At 43.1% G+C, this 20,302-nt stretch overlaps 1 protein-coding gene and 1 pseudogene across 1 annotated transcript in view; both read left to right on the top strand.

Annotated features, from left to right (window-relative positions):
* The window catches only part of COQ2 (coenzyme Q2, polyprenyltransferase), a 34,517-nt gene extending 20,680 nt beyond the window's left edge, over positions 1-13,837 (top strand). The window contains exons 5-7 of the mRNA XM_043973099.1: positions 3,372-3,505; positions 8,046-8,234; positions 12,004-13,837. Coding sequence (XP_043829034.1) covers positions 3,372-3,505; positions 8,046-8,234; positions 12,004-12,168 — 488 coding nt within the window. The 3' untranslated portion in view covers positions 12,169-13,837. The remainder of the gene's footprint in view (positions 1-3,371; positions 3,506-8,045; positions 8,235-12,003) is intronic.
* LOC122732277 lies at positions 13,460-20,050 on the top strand (annotated as a pseudogene).
* Positions 20,051-20,302: the final 252 nt, after the last annotated feature.

Genomic DNA, 20,302 nt, shown 5'->3' with positions numbered 1-20,302 from the left:
AGAAAGCAAGTGCCCTGAAACCTGGACTTTGAGCTCTCGTTGTTGTAGTTCCACCATTCATTAGTCAGGTGATTATGGACAATTCATTTTATCTCTAACGCTGAAAAGTAGGGATTAATAATACAACTGCTGCTGACCTCAAAGGAGTCCTTTATGGGCCATAAGCTCAGTATAAATGGGAGTTATTATCCCCGTCATCTTTTAACCAGAGATTAGGCCTTAGTCAGAATTCGACTGCCTTTTAGTGTTGTTTTCGTGTACGTTATTGTCATGATTGTTTGTATTGTTTTCTTGGTTCTGCTTACCTAATTCAGCATCATTTCATCTGAGTCTTAGCATTTTTCTGTAATTCCTCATATTCTTTGTTTCTTATCACATAAATAATTTTCTCCATTGTTTGCTACAATTGTTCAGCCAGTCCTCAAGCAACGAGCCCCTATTATCTTTCCAATTTTTGCTACCACCAAAAAAATGCTATAAAAACATCTAGGCATATGTGAGAACTTGTTGTCTTTAACTTCCATAGGGTACCTACCTGATAGTGGGATGGATGGATCAAATGACATGAGTTTAATAAATTTTATCACATAATTTATGGTGTAATTTTTTTTTTACATTTAGATCTTTTATCCATTGAGAATAAAGTTCTTTTTTCAGTTTAAATATTTCTTGATTAGATCTGTAAGGCTTTGAGAGAATAGTTTTTATTTAATATTGATGCCCTTTATTTTTTTGGCAGTATTTTATTTTATTTTATTTTCCAATTTTGGGTAAAGATTGATTTCAACATTCATTTTTGTAAGATTTTGAGTTCCAAATTTTTCTGTCTCCTTCCCTTCCCTCCCCTCCCAAGATGGCAAACAATCAGATATATGTTATATAGAAAATCATGTTATACCCATTTCATATTATGTATGGGTTATACATACATATACATATACAATATATATACCACATACATTTATACATAAACATATAAATGATCATGTTATCCATATTTCCATATTAGTCATGTTGTAAAAGAAGAATCAGAACAAAAGGGAAAAACCACAAAAAAGAAAAAAAATAACAACAACAAATAAAATGAAAATAGTGTACTTTGATCTGTATTCAGACTCCATAGTTCTTTTTCTGTATGTGGAAAGCATTTTCCATCATGAGTCTTTTGGAATTGTTGTGGATCACTGCATTGCTGAGAAGAGCTAAGTCTTTCACAGCTGATTATCACACAGTATTGTTGTTACTGCGTACAGTGTTCTTTTGGTTCTACTCACTTCACTCAGCATCAGTTCATGTAAGTCTTTCTGGGTTTTTCTGAAATCCACCTGCTCTTCATTTCTTATAGCACAAAAGTATTCCATCACAATCATATACCACAGCTTGTTCAGCCATTCCCAATTGATGGGCATCCCCTAAATTTCTAATTCTTTGCCACCACAAAAATAGCTGCTATAAATATTTTTGTACTTGTGGGTCCTTTTCCCTTTCTTATGATCTCTTTGGGATACAGACCTAGTAGTGATATTGCTGGGTCAAAGGATATGCCCAGTTTAATAGCCCTTTGGATGCCCTTTTTTTTTTTTTAGTGAGGCAATTGGGGTTAAGTGACTTGCCCAGGGTCACACAGCTAGTAAGTGTTAAGTGGCTGAGGCCGGATTTGAACTCAGGTCCTCCTGAATCCAGGGCTGGTGCTTTAACCACTGCACCATCTAGCTGCCCCTGATGCCCTTTATTTTTAACACCACTGTGATTTCCCAGAATTTGCTTTCTGCATTACCCCAATCACAGAGAGAAGTAAGTGAAACAGACCAACAAAGTCTGTGTGGCACTCCATGCCCTCAAAGACCGTGTTTTTGCCAGCCCTTTTTAGATGTACTCCATCCCTGGCCAAGAGCCCAGCATTCCTGTGCTTAAAACCAACTTTTAGAAGTCCAGATATCCTTCTTGGACACCAGTGTTCTTAGCTTCTCTTTTCCCAGATTTACTTCATCTTTCAAATCTCCTGCTCTCAATTAATATTAGTGATGAAAGCAATGTCAGTGCCCACAAGGTCTTCAGTTTTTTGCATAGGACTTCATAATCTTTAACATTATGTTCTTCTAGGAGCATCCCTTGCCTCAAAATGAATCACCAGCGGTGAGCAGCGATTATTACTATATAATGTTCATTCATTGTATTTGTGTCCCCAAACCTTTTGTTTCGTCCTTGAAATACTTATTACATTCTTTCAAGGAACACTTGGCTTTCCTTCATGCTCCAGACGGGAAAGGTGGCCTTGTTTGAGCCCTTCTGCCTTTTCCTCTAGCACTGAGATCCCCTTGTGCTTTGTATATACATCGGCCATCCACAGTTCTGGCAGAAAGTTCTCCTTGTCCGCCATACTTGACTGATGCACCACGTTCCTTTGTTGTCTTCTTGGGAGCTCTCTCCTCTGACCCTTGTGGCTGTCAAGTTATATATTTTCAGGACAGAGTTTGAGGTGTAAGTATGCCAAGGTCATCTACTGACTTCACCTTACTACTGACTTCTTGCTACCTTCCTTGGGTATTTGTCCCTTTGTCTACACTTGAGAGAGATAGCACCTAGAAACATACAAGACAGAATTCAGTTCTCTGATGAGCTCCATCACCCGGATGCTGTTCTGCAGACATTTCTATGGACATTAGGCTTCATTTGTTTACCAGATAGGGACCGGCAAGGGCAGATGAAAAAACCCACTTATGTGAGAGCTTTGCATCTCCTTGCTGCTCTTGGCTAGAACCTCCCCCTTTCCTCAGGTGATCTGCTGAGGGTGTATGCCCACAACAGGGCTGGCTGGGGTTCTGAGTCAAAAACACCTGGTCACTAATCCCATAAGAGAGACAGCTCAGCTAGCACCTGCCTCCATTTCTATGTTTATCTTTTCAACCAGAGCCTCTCTTGTGTGATGACAGATTATTGTCATTTTTTAAATCTGGGCCTCCCTTTGGCCATTTTCCTGAAGTCTGTAACCAAAACACCTTCTCTTGGGGTTTCTGCTTTGTACCCCTTTTCTGTCATTCCACCTACAACTTCTCACTCTCTTTACACTTCCCCCAAATAGGGCAAAACAGCAACAGCCATAGTAGCAAGGCAAGGTGGGGTGGAGTCTTAATGTTTCTAGGAGTCTCAGTCACAGAGGACTTTTATCCTGCTTCTTCTTTCCAGCTTAAAACAAGGATGGAAGTCTTGTAGTTTCTGTTGCCCTTTTGGCAAAAGTTTGGTAAAATGCCATCATCTCAGAAGTTGATTTAACTCTGTAAAGCACAACACAGTCTACTTGTAGAATTCTGAAGTAAACTCGGGTGTGTTTTTTTTTTTCCCCTTCCTTCCTTATCTTTTATCAATCCTAGGACTGACCTTTAACTGGGGAGCGTTGCTTGGATGGTCTGCCATCAAAGGCTCCTGTGATGTGTCTGTTTGCCTACCCCTTTATCTCTCCGGAGTCATGTGGACGTTAATATATGACACAATCTATGCCCATCAGGTAATGTGCTATCTTAAAACCTATTCTTTGGCTTTTCTCTGTGCCTCCCTTCCTGAAACCTGTTGCATTTAACTTGGTGGGCTTCCACTTGGTAGCTTCCTCTTTAGTGTCATTGCTCAGATGAGATTCGTGGACTCTGACCCCTTCCTGGAGTGACAGTCACCACCCCAGGTTGGAGGAAAAATATGACATTCTCAGGCTGATGTTCAAGGCTCTGCACATCCCACCTCCAGCCTGTGTTCTCACCTCATTTCACACGATCGCTTTTCTTCTCTGTATGAGACCTGGAGAATGCAGGTTCCTCAGGGGGCAGAATGCTCTCTCTGCACCCCCAGTGCTTCCTGCACACAGTAGGCGTTTAATTCGTGTGCCGATTTGAACTGAAACTGAAGGAGAATTCATGCTCAAGCCATAGATGTGTTTCCTCTTAGTCCTTCGTTTTCTAGCCATACTCTCTCACCTTCCGTACTGTGGCTTGGTGTGCATAGCTATGCACCTTAGGGAAGGTGGCATTTCCTGAAATAGCTAGGAAGTATCCAAGGCTGGATTCAAACTCAGATCTTTCCAGCTCCAGGCCTAGTGCTGTGTAGTCTGGCCCCACCACATCGCTGCTTCTTGTACCCTCATAGGGATACCTTTGATGTGGGTGTTGATGGTTTTCATAAAACTGTATGCATATGTGAAAATAGGCATGTAAATCAGTCATTGTTGGGTCCTTTTTTTTTTTAAATAAAGTCTAAATTCCCCCTCCCCACAAAGCCTTTGTTATTCACCTGACCAGCACACCTTGTGACCCCCTGTGAGTCACTCAGCAGTGCTCCCACAAGCAACCACACAGGTTCCTCTGTGTACACTTGGTCTAATCCAGCTGCTTGTCCTTGGCTGTTCCCTTTTGAGAACCTTTCTCCCTCGAGCACATCTGGAACCACAAAAAGTAGCTTCCTGCTACATTTCCATTTTAAATACCCCAGAGGACTTTGCTGGTCAGGTGTGCTGCCAGGCTGTCCTTATTACCGGATTTACCCTGTGCTGCTTCATCGTCTTTCTCGGTTGTGCTTTACAAATGCCTCTGTGTTCTGACCCAGCATTACCTGTGCCAGGTATGCTGGGTGTTTGCTGACTAAAGTGGCCCTTTTGAGCCTCTGGGTCGCCTTGCTGAGGGCATTGATTGATAGCAGTAAACTTATCTCTGAAGTCCAGCCACATCTCATTTTTCATCATCAGTGACTCTAAGTAGATTAAGATGGAGTAGGGGTTTTTTGTGTGGTTTGTTTTTTTGGTTTTTTTTTAAAGCAGGGCAATGAGGATTAAGTGACTTGCCCAGGGTCACATAGCTAGTAAGTGTCAAGTGTCCGAGGTCAGATTTGAACTCAGGTCCTCCTGAATCCAGGGCCGGTGCTCCATCCACTGTGTCACCTAGCTGCCCCCAAGATGAAGTAGTTCTAATTGCCTACCATATTTTTATATTTTTTTGTTTTTTTTCTTCCAGCTTTGTAGTGATTTTGATCTTTTTTCTAATGAGTCAGTAGACTGAGCAAATTCAAAAATGACACCCAGGTGAATAGCAAGTCATTTCCTCTTGGCTGATAATCGGTTTCACTTTTGGTAATGCTGTGCAGTGCTTGCCATGTTCAGCAACTGGTTCTTTTTTTTTCCAGAAAAGTGTTCATGAGGCCTGGGGCCTCTGTATAGTCAACAATTCTTTGGCCCCGATTCTTCCTTGTTCCTATTCAGAGGACGGGGGCAGCTAGGTGGTGCAGTGGATAGAGCACCGGCCCTGGATTCAGGAGGACCTGAGTTCAAATCTGACCTCAGACACTTAACATTTACTTAGCTGTGTGACCCTGGGCAAGTCACTTCACCCCAATTGCTTCACCAAAAAAAAAACAAAACAACAAAGGGTGGCAGATTTAGAACTGAAAGGGGACTCCAAAGGCTGGTTAGTTCAAGCCTCTCGATTTGTAGATGCATCAGCCAAGTCTCACAGAACATAAGGGACTTACCCAGTATCACCTGGGTGGCGGCAGAGGCAGGATCTGAACCGCAGGTCCTCTAGCGCAGAAGCCACTGTTCTTTCCAGAGTACCTCGCTTGTTCCTGTTTTCCTTATCTTTCTCACCACTTTCCCCTATTCCCACCTTTTCGTTGAAGTCATCATTTAGCAAAGTATGTTGATCTAATTTGGAGTGTCTTAATGAGTTCTGGAGAATGTCTCTACCTCTCCATCTCATGTGACGATGTTGGTGCACAAGCTGATTATTTTCAAGGCGGTCATCTTTGCAAGGACCTCTCTGCCTGCTAGGACTCAAGATGACCAGGTGGCACAATGACTAGAGCACCGGGCCTGGAGTCAGGAAGACCCGAGTTTAAGTCTGGCCTCAGATACTTACTAGTGTGTGACCCAGAACAAGTGACTTAACCCCATTTGCCTCAGTTGCCTCATATATAAAATGAGCTGGAGAAGTCATTGGCAAACCTCTCCAGTATCTGTGCCAAGAAAACCCAATATGGGGTCACAACTAAAACGACTGAACGACAACAAAAATCCCATGAAATGATATTTCTTTTTGCCCTGGGGGTCCTTATAATACCAGCTCCTTTCTTCATCTCTCAAAGGAGAACACAGATACATCCATTTTTCCAATTGGCTGCAACTTCCTTTCTTCTAGTTCTGTTTGTAACAAGAATGCAAAGATTGAGGCAGTGCAGTTCCTCCAGTGGCATAGCCACTCAGCCACGGGACACATTTAGAGTACAGTCGAGTCTAGTACAACAATGCTTATTATTATTATGCTATGAATATAGAATACCATGAATCAAACCGTGCCCTCAGAACTTGATTACACAGACTTCTGAGTATGATGTAATGCAGACTATAAGGCAGACATTAACGGTGTTTCCTGGTATCAGCATTACAAGAAGTGTCGGTCATCTGCCAACAGGGCAACGTATAGAAAGTACTTAAATATGTCTGTGCAGATAGGTTGATTTATTGAAGAATTTACATATATGCATATGTAACATATGCTCCATATAGACTGGTCTTTCCCTAAAAAGGCAGAGAAACTGAACATGAGACTTATTCAGTCCAAGAGACTAAGCTTTGACTGAGACTAAGGTTTAAGACTAAGGTGTGAACCATGGACGTGCTTCCTACTTGCCCAAAGCATGAAAAAACTGGGCACCTAAGTTGTTGATATGCCTCAGGGTTAGCACACCCTTTTGACCAGCACCGCTGGGGCAGCACAGTGCACAGAGTGCCAGCCCTGGAGTCAGGAAGACTCATCTTCATGAGTTCAAATCTGACCTCAGACACTTATTAGCTATTTGACCAGGGCAAGTCCCTTAACCCTGTTTGCCTCACTTTCCTCTTTTTTAAAATAAGTTGGAGAAGGAAATGGCAAAGCGCTCCAGTGTCTTTATCAGGAAGACGCCCAGTGGGGTCACTAAGAGTCAATCCTAACTGAAACAACTGAACAACCACCCGTGCCACCATGGCCAGTGCACATGGGGAGGGAACTGAACCAGCTGAATCAGCCCTTGTCAAATACACCATTACTACATAAGCTCGTTTTGTGAAGAGTTATATGATCCACAAGGGTCTCATTTCTTTCTGCTCTCAGGCCTAAACTAATGGCTTTGCCTGACTCAAAACAATGCACATCAGTTGGGGAGACCTGATAAGTCTATGGATGAATCAAAACCAAGTCCTGCTTAATTAAGAACAAGTTCACAGAGGAAGTCAAAGACTGATTGTGTTATAAATGAAATGTGAGCTTAGGGGGTGTGTCCTGGTGAATTAGCACTTAGAAAAGACTGACCAAAAGTCCAGGTGCGTATGCCCTGGCCAACCAGCACCTTCAAACCTCCGAGAACACATGGAAAGCGGGTGCTTTAATGATAAGGAGGGATGAGAAAAGCAGGCTTTATTCTCCACATGAGCAAGAGTGATTAACCTTGAATCACATTGCTATCAAAGACTCCTAAATGGATCCTGATGCTTGCGTGGGCATGGGAAGGCTCTGCAGGGCTTAATCAGGAAACACCCAGGGTGCTTGGGTAGCCTTCACGCTCCCTACATTTGCTCTTATCCTGAGATCCGGCCAGCTGGAACTCAAGTTCTGCAGTGAGTCTCACTGCAGTCTATGGGAGCCACGCCTCAGATGTTGCGTTCCCCTGGGTGTGGTGTGGCAGTAATACTCACCTTGTACATACACACTTGGAGAGCATTTCCTGCTCAGTGGCAGTGACTTGGTCTGATGACCCTCTAACCTCCTGGATCTAGGGCAGGTTGGAACGCCTTTAAGATAGGAGTGAGGAATCTTGACGGGGTTGTGATAACAGATGACATCTAAGGATCTGTGAAGCTTGTGACCGTGGTCTCTGCTGATCAGCCCTGACCAGACCTCTGAAATCTGGAAAATTAGCCTATGAAAATTCATGCATGTGAACCCTCAAGGGCCCTTTTACCAAGTTAATTTTCTCCTTCATAGTTCTCAAATCGTCAGCATGTCATTTAAAACAAACTATCTCTTTGCCAGGACAAAAGAGATGATGCCCTGATTGGTCTCAAATCCACCGCACTACGGTTCAAGGAAGACACCAAGCAATGGCTAAGTGGCTTCAGCGTGGCCATGCTGGGTGGCCTGACTCTGGCTGGGCTGAATTGTGACCAGACCGTGCCCTACTACGCTGCCGTGGCTGCTGTGGGCGCTCACTTGGCCCAGCAGGTTTGTCATTCCTCTTGTTTTCTTCTGCCTTGGCATCAGCCAAAAGCACCATTCAATGGCAGCTGCTGACTAAGCACAGCCCCGAGAGGAGACCATTGGCTATTCGAGCTCCTGTGTCTGGCTACATGTCTCTGAAGGAACGTGCTTCAGAAAGACCATCTCTTGCAGAGCTGACAAAGACAACTGTATTCTTGATGTCTGATGGGAACCCAGAGGCTTAGTCTAACCGCCCCACCACCACCACCACCCCGCCAAGCATGAGTCCTCATCCCAGCACCCCTAACAAATGACCTTCCACCTTCTGCCTGAACACCTCCGTAGTGGGCAACCTACCAGCTCTCGAGGCAGTCCACCTTATTTTTAGACTTGTGGCCCAGTTCTGTCTCCATGTAGCTTCCACCCCCTGATCCTACTCTTTACTGCCTTCCAGAGCCGAGCCTCATCCCCTGCTTCCCACCAGGCTCGCAGGACTGCCAGAAAAGACCAGTGGTAGTAACTTAGGCAACCCAAGGGCTGAGTCTCGTTTGAAATAATAAGGAGCCAAGACCATACATGCCCTGATAGCCTCATACTCCTGTGCCGTGAAATTACTGTAAATCCCCAGTCACAGGTCCAGCGTTTGTTCCAAGGCGGCCTTCCCCGTCTTGTTTGGCGAGTGGCCTCTAGGAAATGAGTGAGCCAAATGAATGAGTCATCACAAAATTCACCAAAGTGTTATATAATCCTCACTGTTTTCTTTACTTAAAAAGGCTGAAGATTGGACTGAATGGGTATTTTTAGTTAAGTAAGTTTACAGATGGTCATTTGTCAATCTGGGGAAATCAAATCTTTGGAATTTGGGCTGACCAGACTAATTCACTCTCATTTTTATCTTCATTGAAAAGGGCACCTTAAGGGGCAGCTAGGTGGCACAGTGGATAAAGCACTGGCCCTGGATTCAGGAGGACCTGAGTTCAAAGCCAGCCTCAGCCACTTGATACTTACTAGCTGTGCGACCCTGGGCAAGTCACTTAACCCCCATTGCCCTGCCAAAAAAAAGAAAAGAAAGAAAAGGGGATCTTAAGATACAATTCCCAATTATTCCCTGGCATTAGGAAAAAGGAGATGGTGTTCCCATGGATGTCTAGGTTAATGGGATTGTTGGAGTTTTTCCCCCAGGAAAACACATGGAAAGGAAGAGTCAGTGGCTGAGGAAGTGTTAGATTTGAACTTAGCTCCCATCTCTTCCAGATTCATATCCCCTCCACACAAGAGAATCACTTTTACCTGAGAATTTCCATTTTTCCAACCCACTGGGGCTTGTTTGTCAAGGCCTCCAGTTTTCGAAGATGCCTTCCTGTATATGACACTTGCCACCACAGCTGCCATTCATCTCACCCCCACAGACTATCATTCTTTCCTCCCTAAAAGCCTCCTGACAGAGCCCCAACCACTGCCGCCGCCACCACATCCGTGTATCTTCTCAAAGTAAACAAGGACTAGCTCTTCTCTTCCAAGAAGAGGCTTCTGGAGAGCCCTTGAGTGTTAAACCCTCCTCCTCTCACAACCACGCAGATCCTGCCTAACATTATCCCCATCAGATGGCCTTATTCCGGGGCACCTTGGAAAAAGAATTGGTTAGAATAAAAGAAAATTGGGGCAGCTAGGTGGCACAGTGGATAAAGCACTGGTGATAAAGCACTGGCCCTGGATTCAGGAGGACCTGAGTTCAAATTTGGCCTCACACACTTGACACTTACTAGCTGTGTGACCCTGGGCAAGTCACTTAACCCCTATTGCCCCACAAAAAAAAACAAAACAAAAGAATAAAAGAAAATTTAGAAGGAAGCCCAGAAAGCGGAGTAGCTTTGAAAAATATCTGCAGCACTTAGATCATTTTTCCCAAAAAGTAAACAGTATGAAATGTAAACTCATAGTTTCACCTGAATCCTTTTTATGTTGCACTGTGTATGTGGAAATTTGTTTTGTTTCTGTTTTTATCTATTTAAGTTCAAAAAGAATTTTTAAAGAGAGAAAAAAAAGAAAGAATTTTCAAGTTACAGGGAATTTCCAATCTTCAGACAGCCATCCACAGAGAGTCATAGACCCCTGTGTCATGACAAACTTAAAACCACCCAATGTGTTATTACATGAGAGGTTAGTAGCAAGCACCTGTCTGGGATATGTGTGATTTATGAGGAAGGTCTAGGAATACATAATTGGAATGTAGAATGGAAAGTGGAAATAATCAGGAAGTTTCTAATTCCAGGCTTCTAGGTTGTGAGTAAAGCCAGCGAGTCTCATTTTAACATTATTCTTTACTCTAAGAACTGATCGAGGAGGGCAGTAACTCCACTAGACTCTTAGAACATGACCTTGATTATCCTAGATTGCGAGCTGGAAGGAACCTCAGAAGCCAGCGAGTCCAACAGCCTCATTTTACAGAAGAGGAAGCTCTGATCTAGGGAGGCTTTTGTCCAAGGTCACCCAGGTAGTAAACATCATGGGTAGGATTTGAACCCAGGACCTTTGACTCCAAAATCAATGATCTTTCCACTTTACATTCCAGTCTAGTCAGGCCACGCTGGAGTTTTTTTGTTCATTTGGTGATACCACCTTTAAAGAGAGACATTGACTAACTAGACTGTATCTAGAGAATGGTGACAGGGATAAAATGAGACTCTGAAATTATGTCATGAAGAATAGATAAAGGAACGAGAAGTGTTAGACCTAGGAAACAGAAAATTGGGAGTGGGCAGGAGGGATGGATAAGCTCAGTCTTTTTTTTTTTTTTTTTTGGCAAGGCAATTGGGGTTAAGTGACTTGCCCAGGGTCACATAGCTAGCAAGTGTCAAGTGTCTGAGGCCAGATTTGAACTCAGGTCCTCCTGACTTCAGGACCAGTGTTCGTTCTATCCACTGCGCCACCTAGCTGCCCCAAGCTCAGTCTTTAATTAAAGGGCTGTCCAGCTCTTTGCTATGAGAACAGAATGAGGGCCAGTGGTTCAGAATTTCAAGAAAGACCATTGTTCTCTACTCAACCTAAGGAGGAACTTCCCAGCAATTAGAGTTGCCTGTTAAGTCTTTTTTTTTTTTTTTTTTTTTTTTTTTTGCGGGGCAATAGGGGTTAAGTGACTTGCCCAGGGTCACACAGCTAGCAAGTGTCAAGTGTCTGAGGCCGGATTTTAACTCAAGTACTCCTGAATCCAGGGCTGGTGCTTTATCCACTGCGCCACCTAGCTGCCCCCTGCCTGTTAAGTCTTAAAAAAAATAATGAGCTCCCATCACTGGAAGTGTTGAAGTCGGTCAACAAGCACTAATTAAGCACTTCCTCTGTGCCTGGCATTGTACTAGGCTCTGGAAATACAACTGCAAGCAGAATGAGAGACAGTCTTTGCTCATTAGAATGGAAGAAGACAAGCAATCTAAAGAAGCTGTGAGAGGTGGGTCTTGGGGATGAAGGGACCTAGCTCAGGGTCATTGTGGGTAAAGTCCAGGAGGAAAGGCAGAAGTGGAAAGAAGACACAAATGGCCCAGGTAACCTCCTTAAAATGGAGGTGCTTAGAGGAACTAGCCAATCAAAGGGAGAAGATGATAGCAGGACCCAATTACTGCACTGGGTAGGACATAGGACCGGCTCTTAGTCAAGCGATTCCAGTCTGACTAGTTCTTTCGAGTTTCGTGATTCCATCATAAGATGTTCTGTTCTCCTTGCTGACACTGTTCTTGGTGACAAAAGAAAAACAAGCTCCTATCTCGTATTCATCATGCACTGTATTCTGCTTTTACAGATTCACACTCTGGACATCCATAAACCTGAGGATTGTTGGGACAAGTTTGCCTCCAACCGAACAATAGGAATCATGCTTTTCATAGGGATTATGCTTGGAAACTTATGGAAAGAAAAGAAACCAAAGGGGTCGAAGGAAAATGGAGACCTTGATTTAGGAAATTAACAAATGAAGTTTAGAGCTTTTCAGATTAAGAACTACAAAATCTCCTCGTGTTTTTTCACTGGAAAACTAGTGTGAAGAGTCTCTCAAAGTGAGAACGGTTGGAGGCATAGTCACCCAGGAATTCCCAGCTTAGACAGTTTGGCCAGTAAAGTTCACCCCATCTCAGGTATTAGCAGGTTCCCAACTCTCTTGAAGCTGGGTGTAGCCTTGAATTTATAGATGAACCTATTGTCCTGTGCATGAGAATTCGCCTTTAAAAATGATTGGAATTGTCCAAGCTTCAGCACCTTTTTAGAACTGTGATGAGTATCTCATCCAAGAGGAATGTATTTTGGGAAATGTATTCTTTTTAGAGAAAATTCAAATAAAAGCTGCTATGGAAAGCCCCACATCATTGTATTTTGACAGCAGTTCACTGACAGAATATTTAATTCAGAAAGTTATTTGGTATTTATCTTCATGAATAGCTCCAAAATATGCCTTTCCATCTATCCCTCTTCCTCTCATCCTTAACACCCACTGTAAGCTAATCTTTGCCAACCCAGTGGTCTAAGCAGATTTAGTAACCGTGTGTGCTCAGTGCTATGCGGTATCTAAGACTTGATGAAAATATGAGACGTGGTCCTGCCCTCAAGTAAACTCCAGTCTTATAGAAGAAACTAATTTTCTCTGCAGTAATTATGAATGGTATAAGCTAGCCAGGTAGGCAGTTCCTAATTATGAACTCGAGACATTTTCCCATAAATAAAAAATGTTATAAATGAGTTGCCAAGCAGCCTTACAAAAACCCATTATTCAGTCCATGATATTAGTGAATTATAGCACTAATAGTAGTAGGTTTACAGCAAGGAATTTGGTGATAGCTTCCCTGGGCCCTGAGCAATATTTTTGCCTCAGGCATCTTCCTGTCTGCCCATCTAGAAATCTCTTTTCCTTCCTCCTACCTCAGTCTCCTGGTGCCTCATGGTGCCCGAAGTCCTTCCTTCCAATATTTTGCTCTTTTTAGTATCCCAAGTGCTTAGCATGGGAGGCAGCTAGGTGACGCAGTGGATAAAGCACCAGCCCTGGATTCAGGAAGACCTGAGTTCAAATCTGGCCTCAGACACTTGACACTAGCTGTGTGACCCCGGGCAAGTCACTTAACCCCCATTGCCCCGCAAAAAAACCCAAAACCAAAACCAAACAAAACAAAAAAACCAAATGCTTAGCATGGTACCTGGCATAAAGTAGGTGCTTAATAATTACTTCTTGAACTGACTACTTGCTTGTTAAGTTCGACCATCATACAATCATGCTCTACCGACCAGGTATCCCACTTAGGTCAGTACAACATTGGGATGAATCAATCCTATGAAAACCCATCCAATGCAGTCAATCTCCAGGCCTTTCCCAATATGAGAAGGATAGCACCATTTCCAAGTTAAAGAAGACCTCAGAGGTCGTCTAGAGCGACCCACACCTGAACAGGAACCTCCTTTCTACAATATCCCTGAAAAAAGACCATCAGTCTCTACCTCTGGTGAGAGATAACACGCTAACAACTGGGATAGTGCGTTTGGATTGTATACAGCCCACCCAAACTTCCCTCTCTGGGACTTGTACCTCCTGGCTGTGCCTTCTGGGAAAAGCAAAAAGGTGAATTAAAAAAACCAAACCAAAAAAAAAAAAAGCAGCTTGTGTTGATGTCTTTTAGAGTTTTGGTTTTGGGGTTTTTGGTTCTTTGTTCTTTGTATTTTTTAAACCACAGGCATCAACTGGCACATATCCATTGAACATCGTTTCCCCTCTTCAACAAAGGAAAACAGTTAAGTCAAACCACAATCACATCTTTTGACACCTAGAGTTCCCCACCTGTTTACCAAGAGGAGAGTGAGTCATAAGGAACTCAGCAGCCACCAAGTCCAATCCATACTTGAAAAAGAGTTCCTATTACAGAAGACTAGGTGGGGAGATGGATCGAGTGCTGGACTTGGAGCCAGAACATCAGGACATTTACGAACTATGTAGTCACTTCAACTGTCCGCCTCAGTTTTCTAATCTGAAAATTGGGGATAAGAATAGCACCTGCCCTCCAAGTTTGTTATGAGGATCAAAACCTTAAAGTGCTATATAAATGCTAGCTCTTACTAATGTAACTCAGAACTCAAGCTACCTGCAGAAAACTCTTCTCATTGGAGGAGACTGATTACTCAATGCTCCATCCCCGCCTGAGGGGTGTGAGGAGCAGAGTTGGTAAAAGGATAGGAGAGGAGGGGGCAGCGAGGTGCCGGCCCTGGATTCAGGAGTACCAGAGTTCAAATCTGGATTTGGACACTTGACGCTTACTAGCTGTGTAACCCTGGACAAGTCACTTAACCCCCATTACCTCGCAAAAAAAGAAAAAAACAAGGTTAAGAGAGGAGAGAGCCTTGGTCTTCTGGCTTCTAGTTTCAAGAAGGGAGATATGTGTTTCCAGAATCTTTTCAGGGAGAGATCCCTGAAGGTAGAGAAAGACTTCGTGAAGAAGCCAACTTGTAGAATAGCTGGACCCTCAATCATAACCCTCTTCCCAGCTTCCCATGCTAGAGACCTCAAGAAATTTTCCCTTGAGTGAGATTGAGAACTGCCTCTGTTCCTGTCTCTTTCTCTGTTTCAGTTTGTTTCCCTGTCTGTGTGTTTCTCTCTGTCTCCACCCCCCCACCCACAACCCTCTGGTCTATTTGTCTGTCTCCGTCTCCCTCTCTCCCTCCCTGTCTCTTTATTTCTCCCTCCCTGTCTCTTTATTTCTCTCTGTTTCTACCTGTGTCTCTCTATCTCTGTCTCTCTCCTTACTCTGAGATCTCTTGCTCCCAGTGGAAGATTCCATTCATTGTTTGGCTTATGCTAATCTCTATAACATCTGATTTCTCTTTGCTATCAGCTTGGATAAAGGGTTTTCTTTTCTATTCACTATACATCTTTGTGGAACTGGTGTTTGGTAGGAAGGGAGTCAAGACTTTGGATATGTAACTTGGGCCACTACTGTTAAGGGAAGCAATCAGAAATGCAGGTTGAGCCTGAAAAAGTACAGGGTGGGCCAAAAGTTATGAATATTTAATAACTCCTTTATTTTTTGTTTTTAATTTATAGTACCATAGCATCATATACAGCATATGTAGGAAATGCATTCGCATTACATGTGAAAAATCAAATCTCACTAAGTGGCAAAAAAAAAATAATTTTCAAAAAGTTATTAAAACAGGGGCAGCTAGGTGGTACAGTGGATAGAGCACTGGCCCTGGATTCAGGAGGACCTGAGTTCAAATCTGACCTCAGACCCTTGATACTTACTAGCTGTGTGACCCTGGACAAGTCACTTAACCCCAATTGCCTCACAAAAAAAAAAAAAAACCCAACAGCTTTTGCAGGCAAAATGCTATTTAAACCATTGAACTCCTTCATCTTGTACTGGTGATGCTGATTTTTTTAAGCCAACCACCAGATTTTATTTCGATTAAATCTCAAATTATTGGATTCAGCCTGATATTCTGGCCTGTGAGGTTCTGTCTGGATCCTATGTCTTGGATCCAGTGTGTTAGCTTCGTCTCCTAGCTTTGTGACAGCACCTGTCTGATAGGGATGCCAGGGATGATAAAATGTCAAACCGTCTGGGGCCAGTGCATCCCCAAAGCAGGGCGGCCAGTGTTTCATCATCTGTTCTCAGGGACCACGGTTGGTCTGTGCAATTAATCCAAGCTCAGCTGCTTCTTCAGGGTGTTTTCCTATGAACACCTTTGTTTGTCATATAAAGCTCTTTGCAGCCTGGCTCCAACTTCATTATTTATTGCTTCCCTTCCTGTTCTGCTCATATGCAGCATTCTGTCTTCTCTGGTCCTCATGCCTGAAATGCTCTCTCTCATCTCTCTGTCTCTTTCTCCTATCTCCTCTGTCTCTCTGTTTCTGTCTCTGTCTTGTCTCTATCTCTGTCCCTGTCTCTCACTTCTCTTTCTCTTCTCTCTCTCCTCTTTCTCCTCTCACCCTCTTCTCTTTCACTCTCCTCTCTCTCCCTCTCTTCTTTTCTCTTTGTCCCTTCCCCTCTCTCATTCTCCCCTCTCTTTCTTGCTCTCCCTTTCTCTGTCTCTCCTCACCCCTACCTCATAAAATTTCTACTTTCTTTTAAAGCTCAGCTCCCCCAGCTGTTAAGGCATCCCTTAAAAACTCACCTTGGATTTATTTCAGAAATACATATTGCACACATACTTGCATGTCCTCTAGGTAGAATGTAAACCCCTTGAAAGTAAGGACTATTGGGGCAGCTAAGTAGCACAATGCATAGAGCACCGGCCCTGGATTCAAGAGGACCTGAGTTCAAATCCAACCTCAGACACTTGACACTTACTAGCTGTGTGACCCTGGGCAAGTCACTTAACCCCAATTGCCTCACCAAGAAAAAAAAAAAACGAAAGAAAGCCAGGACTATTTCCTTTTTTGTCTTTGTGTCCCCCCCCCCCTCACCCCGGGGCCTCAGATGAGTAACAAAGGTAGCATATGCTGCTACCACTACTACTGGTGGTGGTGATGATGATAACTAACATTTATATAGTGTTTTCAGGTTTGCAAAGTGCTTTACAAATATCATTTTATTTTTTTCCTCACAATAACCCTGGGAAGGAGGTACTATTATCTTCATTTTAAAGATAGGGAAACTGAACCAGTGTTAAGTAACTTGCCCAGGGCCACACCTAGTAAGTGTCTAAGGCTGGATTTGAACTCAGGTTTACCTTACTCTAGCTTTTTTTTTTTTTGGCAGAGCAATGTGACTTGCCCAGGGTCACACAGGTAGTAAGTGTCAAGTGTCTGAGGTTGGGTTTGAACTCAGATCCTCTTGAATCCAAGGCTAGCGCTTAGCCACTGAACTACTGAGCTGCCCCCTTCCTTACTCTAGCTTTTAGGTAATGCTCCCACCCAGCTGCTTCAGGAAAGAATGAAAGAAATCATTACTTCTAAGCTCCTGCCTAGTATTGTGCTTTCCGGCCAGCAGTAGATCTTTGTTTTTCATTCGTGTCCATGAGAAGCCTGACTAGTCTCCTTAAAGCAGACTTCGCAGGTTCATCATCTGACTTCTCACCTTACAGGTATAGATGGTAACCTTTAAGCTGCAGTAGGAATGAACTTTCTTTTAAAGACTATCTTCCCCTCCCAGACTGATTCTTCTATGAAGGTAAACTGGGTCATCTTTTGCCTCAATTCTTTTTTTTGGGGGGGGCAATGGGGGTTAAGTGACTTGCCCAGGGTCACACAGCTAGTAAGTGTCAAGTGTCTGAGGCCGGATTTGAACTCAGGTACTCCTGAATCTAGGGCCAGTGCTCTATCCAGTGTGCCACCTAGCTGCCCCCCTTAATTCTTACCTAACCTTAAATCAATGAATGGGTGTTACTTCAGACAAACTGAGACCTGGGAGAGACCATAGCTTAAAAAGGCCAAGGTTTCCCACTGTATCTGGGGCCATCCTAGTCACCCAGGTCTATATCTTGCCACTGGACCCAGATGGCTCTGATGGAAAGAATGAGGCTGGTAGCTTTGCACAGCTCTGTCTCACTTAAATCCAATTCACTTGCAAGTCAAGACAACATCCGTGATGTCACTGGTCCTTGTTGAGAATGAAGGATGAACAACAATTGTCAAAGTCTGACTACCTTCCTGGTGACCTCTTCATTCTGTGGCTGCTTGGCCACTGGAAAATAATTGGAGGCCTCCTATTTTTCAAAATGACTATTTAAATAAATACTGCTTCACAAAGTAGATTCCCATTGACCGGGGAATGACTCAACATGTTGTGGTACATGAATGTAATGGACTATTACCACACTGTAAGAAATAATGAATGTGATGAACAGCAGAGAAGCATGGGAAGGCTTATGTGAACTGATGCACAGTGAAGGAAACAAAGTCAAGAGAACAATATATACAATCACTGCTATAATAATAATAATAATAGCGAACATATAGTACTTACTATACCACGCACAGTACTAAGCACTTTACAATTATGATCTCATTGATTCTGGGAGGTTGGTGTTACTATTATCTCTATTTTACAGAGGAGGAAACTGAAGTAAAAAGAGGTTAAGTGACTAGGCCAGGGTCACAAAGCTAGTAAATGTCTGAGGCTAGATTTGAACTCAGTTCTTCCTGACTCCAGACCTGGTGCTTTATCCACTGAACCTAGCTGCTATGGTACAAAGAAGGAACAATCACACAGACACAGTTAAAAGCGAATGTTGCAAAATTATAAAGAACAAGCATGACTCCAAAAAGAAGCACAAGAAGACGTTCCCAATTCACCCCTTTTCAGAGGTGGGATGTCCACAGATACTGTATATTGCATTGTTTGGGGATTTTTTCAATGTGTCAAACAATTGTGCAGATTTTTTCCTATTTTTTTCTTTAAAATTGTTTATTTGTTTTGCTTACTATTATAGGAAGAGAGATGGGGAGGGAGAAAAAATTGGAACTCAAAATTTTGTAAAGCTGAATGCTAAAGGGGGCAGCTAGGTGGTGCAGTAGATAAAGCACTGGCCCTGGATTCAGGAGGACCTGAGTTCAAATCCAGCCTCAGACACTTGACAATTACTAGCTGTGTGACCCTGGCAAGTCACTTAACCCTTATTGCCCTGCAAACAAACAAACAAAAAACAAACTCATTGCTAAAATTGGCTTTACATATAACTGGGAAAAATAAAGTACTATTTAAAAATATATGTTATGTATATATATATATATATATATATATATATATATATATATGTTATGTGTTATATGGGACAGATCTTTGGGTGGAAGAAGGGTAGTGATAATGGGAAAAATTATGATGAAATGAAATAAAAAAACAAAAGACATCAATAAAACATTTTTAAAAATAACTTCACAGCTGCAACTAATTATAAGGTAGGTTACATGGGCTGTTTTCTGTGCTTGAAATTCTATGCAACTCAGTTCATATCACAAATAGCAAGGAATTATTAGACAGATGTGTTTGAACTATTTAAATAGAGATGCCATATTCAATGACATTCAATACTGTATCGTATCTTGCCCCTGGACCCAGACGGCTCAGGAGGAGAGAGTGAGGTTGGTGACCTTGCATAGCCCCCCCTCACTTAAATCCAATTCAGTGCAAGTCATGACATCACCCCAATGTCATGGTCCTCTTAGAGAATGAAGAACAAACAACAATATGCTTAGAGAGGGGACAGCTGGTGGCTATGTCATGGCCATGAGCCTAGTAGGGCCAGGGAGGCACCATTATGGAAAGGTGGCCCTGGCACCTCTGTGCACTTAGGTGTGAATGACCAGGAGAAGGGAAGACCAGCCAGCTTGGGCTGTCTAGATGCCTAGATTGGGAAGAGCCGGTGTGAGGAGAGCAGTCCACTCCCTCAAATCCTTCCCTGCCACCCGCCTAGGACAATCAGTTTTTGGCCAGGCCCTTCTGCTCACCTAGATTGCGGAATCAGGCAGAAAGAAGCACACATCACTGAAATGGAGTAGTAAGGATTAGCCATTTTGGCCCGTGTCACTTCAGCGCATTATTGGCAAGCCGCAATTATGGGACCTAATGACAGCCCACATCAGGGCATTGTGTTCTTTTTGACAATTCATTTCCCTACAGACTACCACCTAAGGTTGCATTTACAACAAATACTTATCATTCACACGTTAACAATAATGGCAGCATTTGTCTCAATAGTCTAGATCCCAGCGGTCTCCTGCTTTAACTATTTCTCAAATTCTTTAATCCGTCTTGTTCGCTGCTTTGAAATTGAAATCCAGATAAGCTCTTAGTGCAAGAGATTGCAGAAATCTATAAAACAGGGACAAGTACAATAGATTATCCCCAGAATGGACCTAGAAATATGTCATGTAACGCTTCCTTAAAGTCAGAATAGCCTAAATTATAGCTGAAGTAAACTTTAAATGACTGTTCCTTTTTTGCTTTTCGTATCCAGTGGCTCCCCTATCAGACCTCATCCTTTTAAATTTTATTTTTTGTGGGCAGCTAGGTGGTGCAGTGGATAGAGCACCGGCCCTGCAGTCAGGAGTACCTGAGTTCAAATCCGGCCTCAGACAGTTAACACTTACTAGCTGTGCGACCCTGGGCAAGTCACTTAACCCCAAT

Source organism: Dromiciops gliroides, chromosome 6 (assembly GCF_019393635.1).
Source record: "Dromiciops gliroides isolate mDroGli1 chromosome 6, mDroGli1.pri, whole genome shotgun sequence".
In the NCBI taxonomy this organism is placed as follows: Eukaryota; Metazoa; Chordata; class Mammalia; order Microbiotheria; family Microbiotheriidae; genus Dromiciops; species Dromiciops gliroides.
This window is presented reverse-complemented; position numbering and strand designations above follow the sequence as displayed.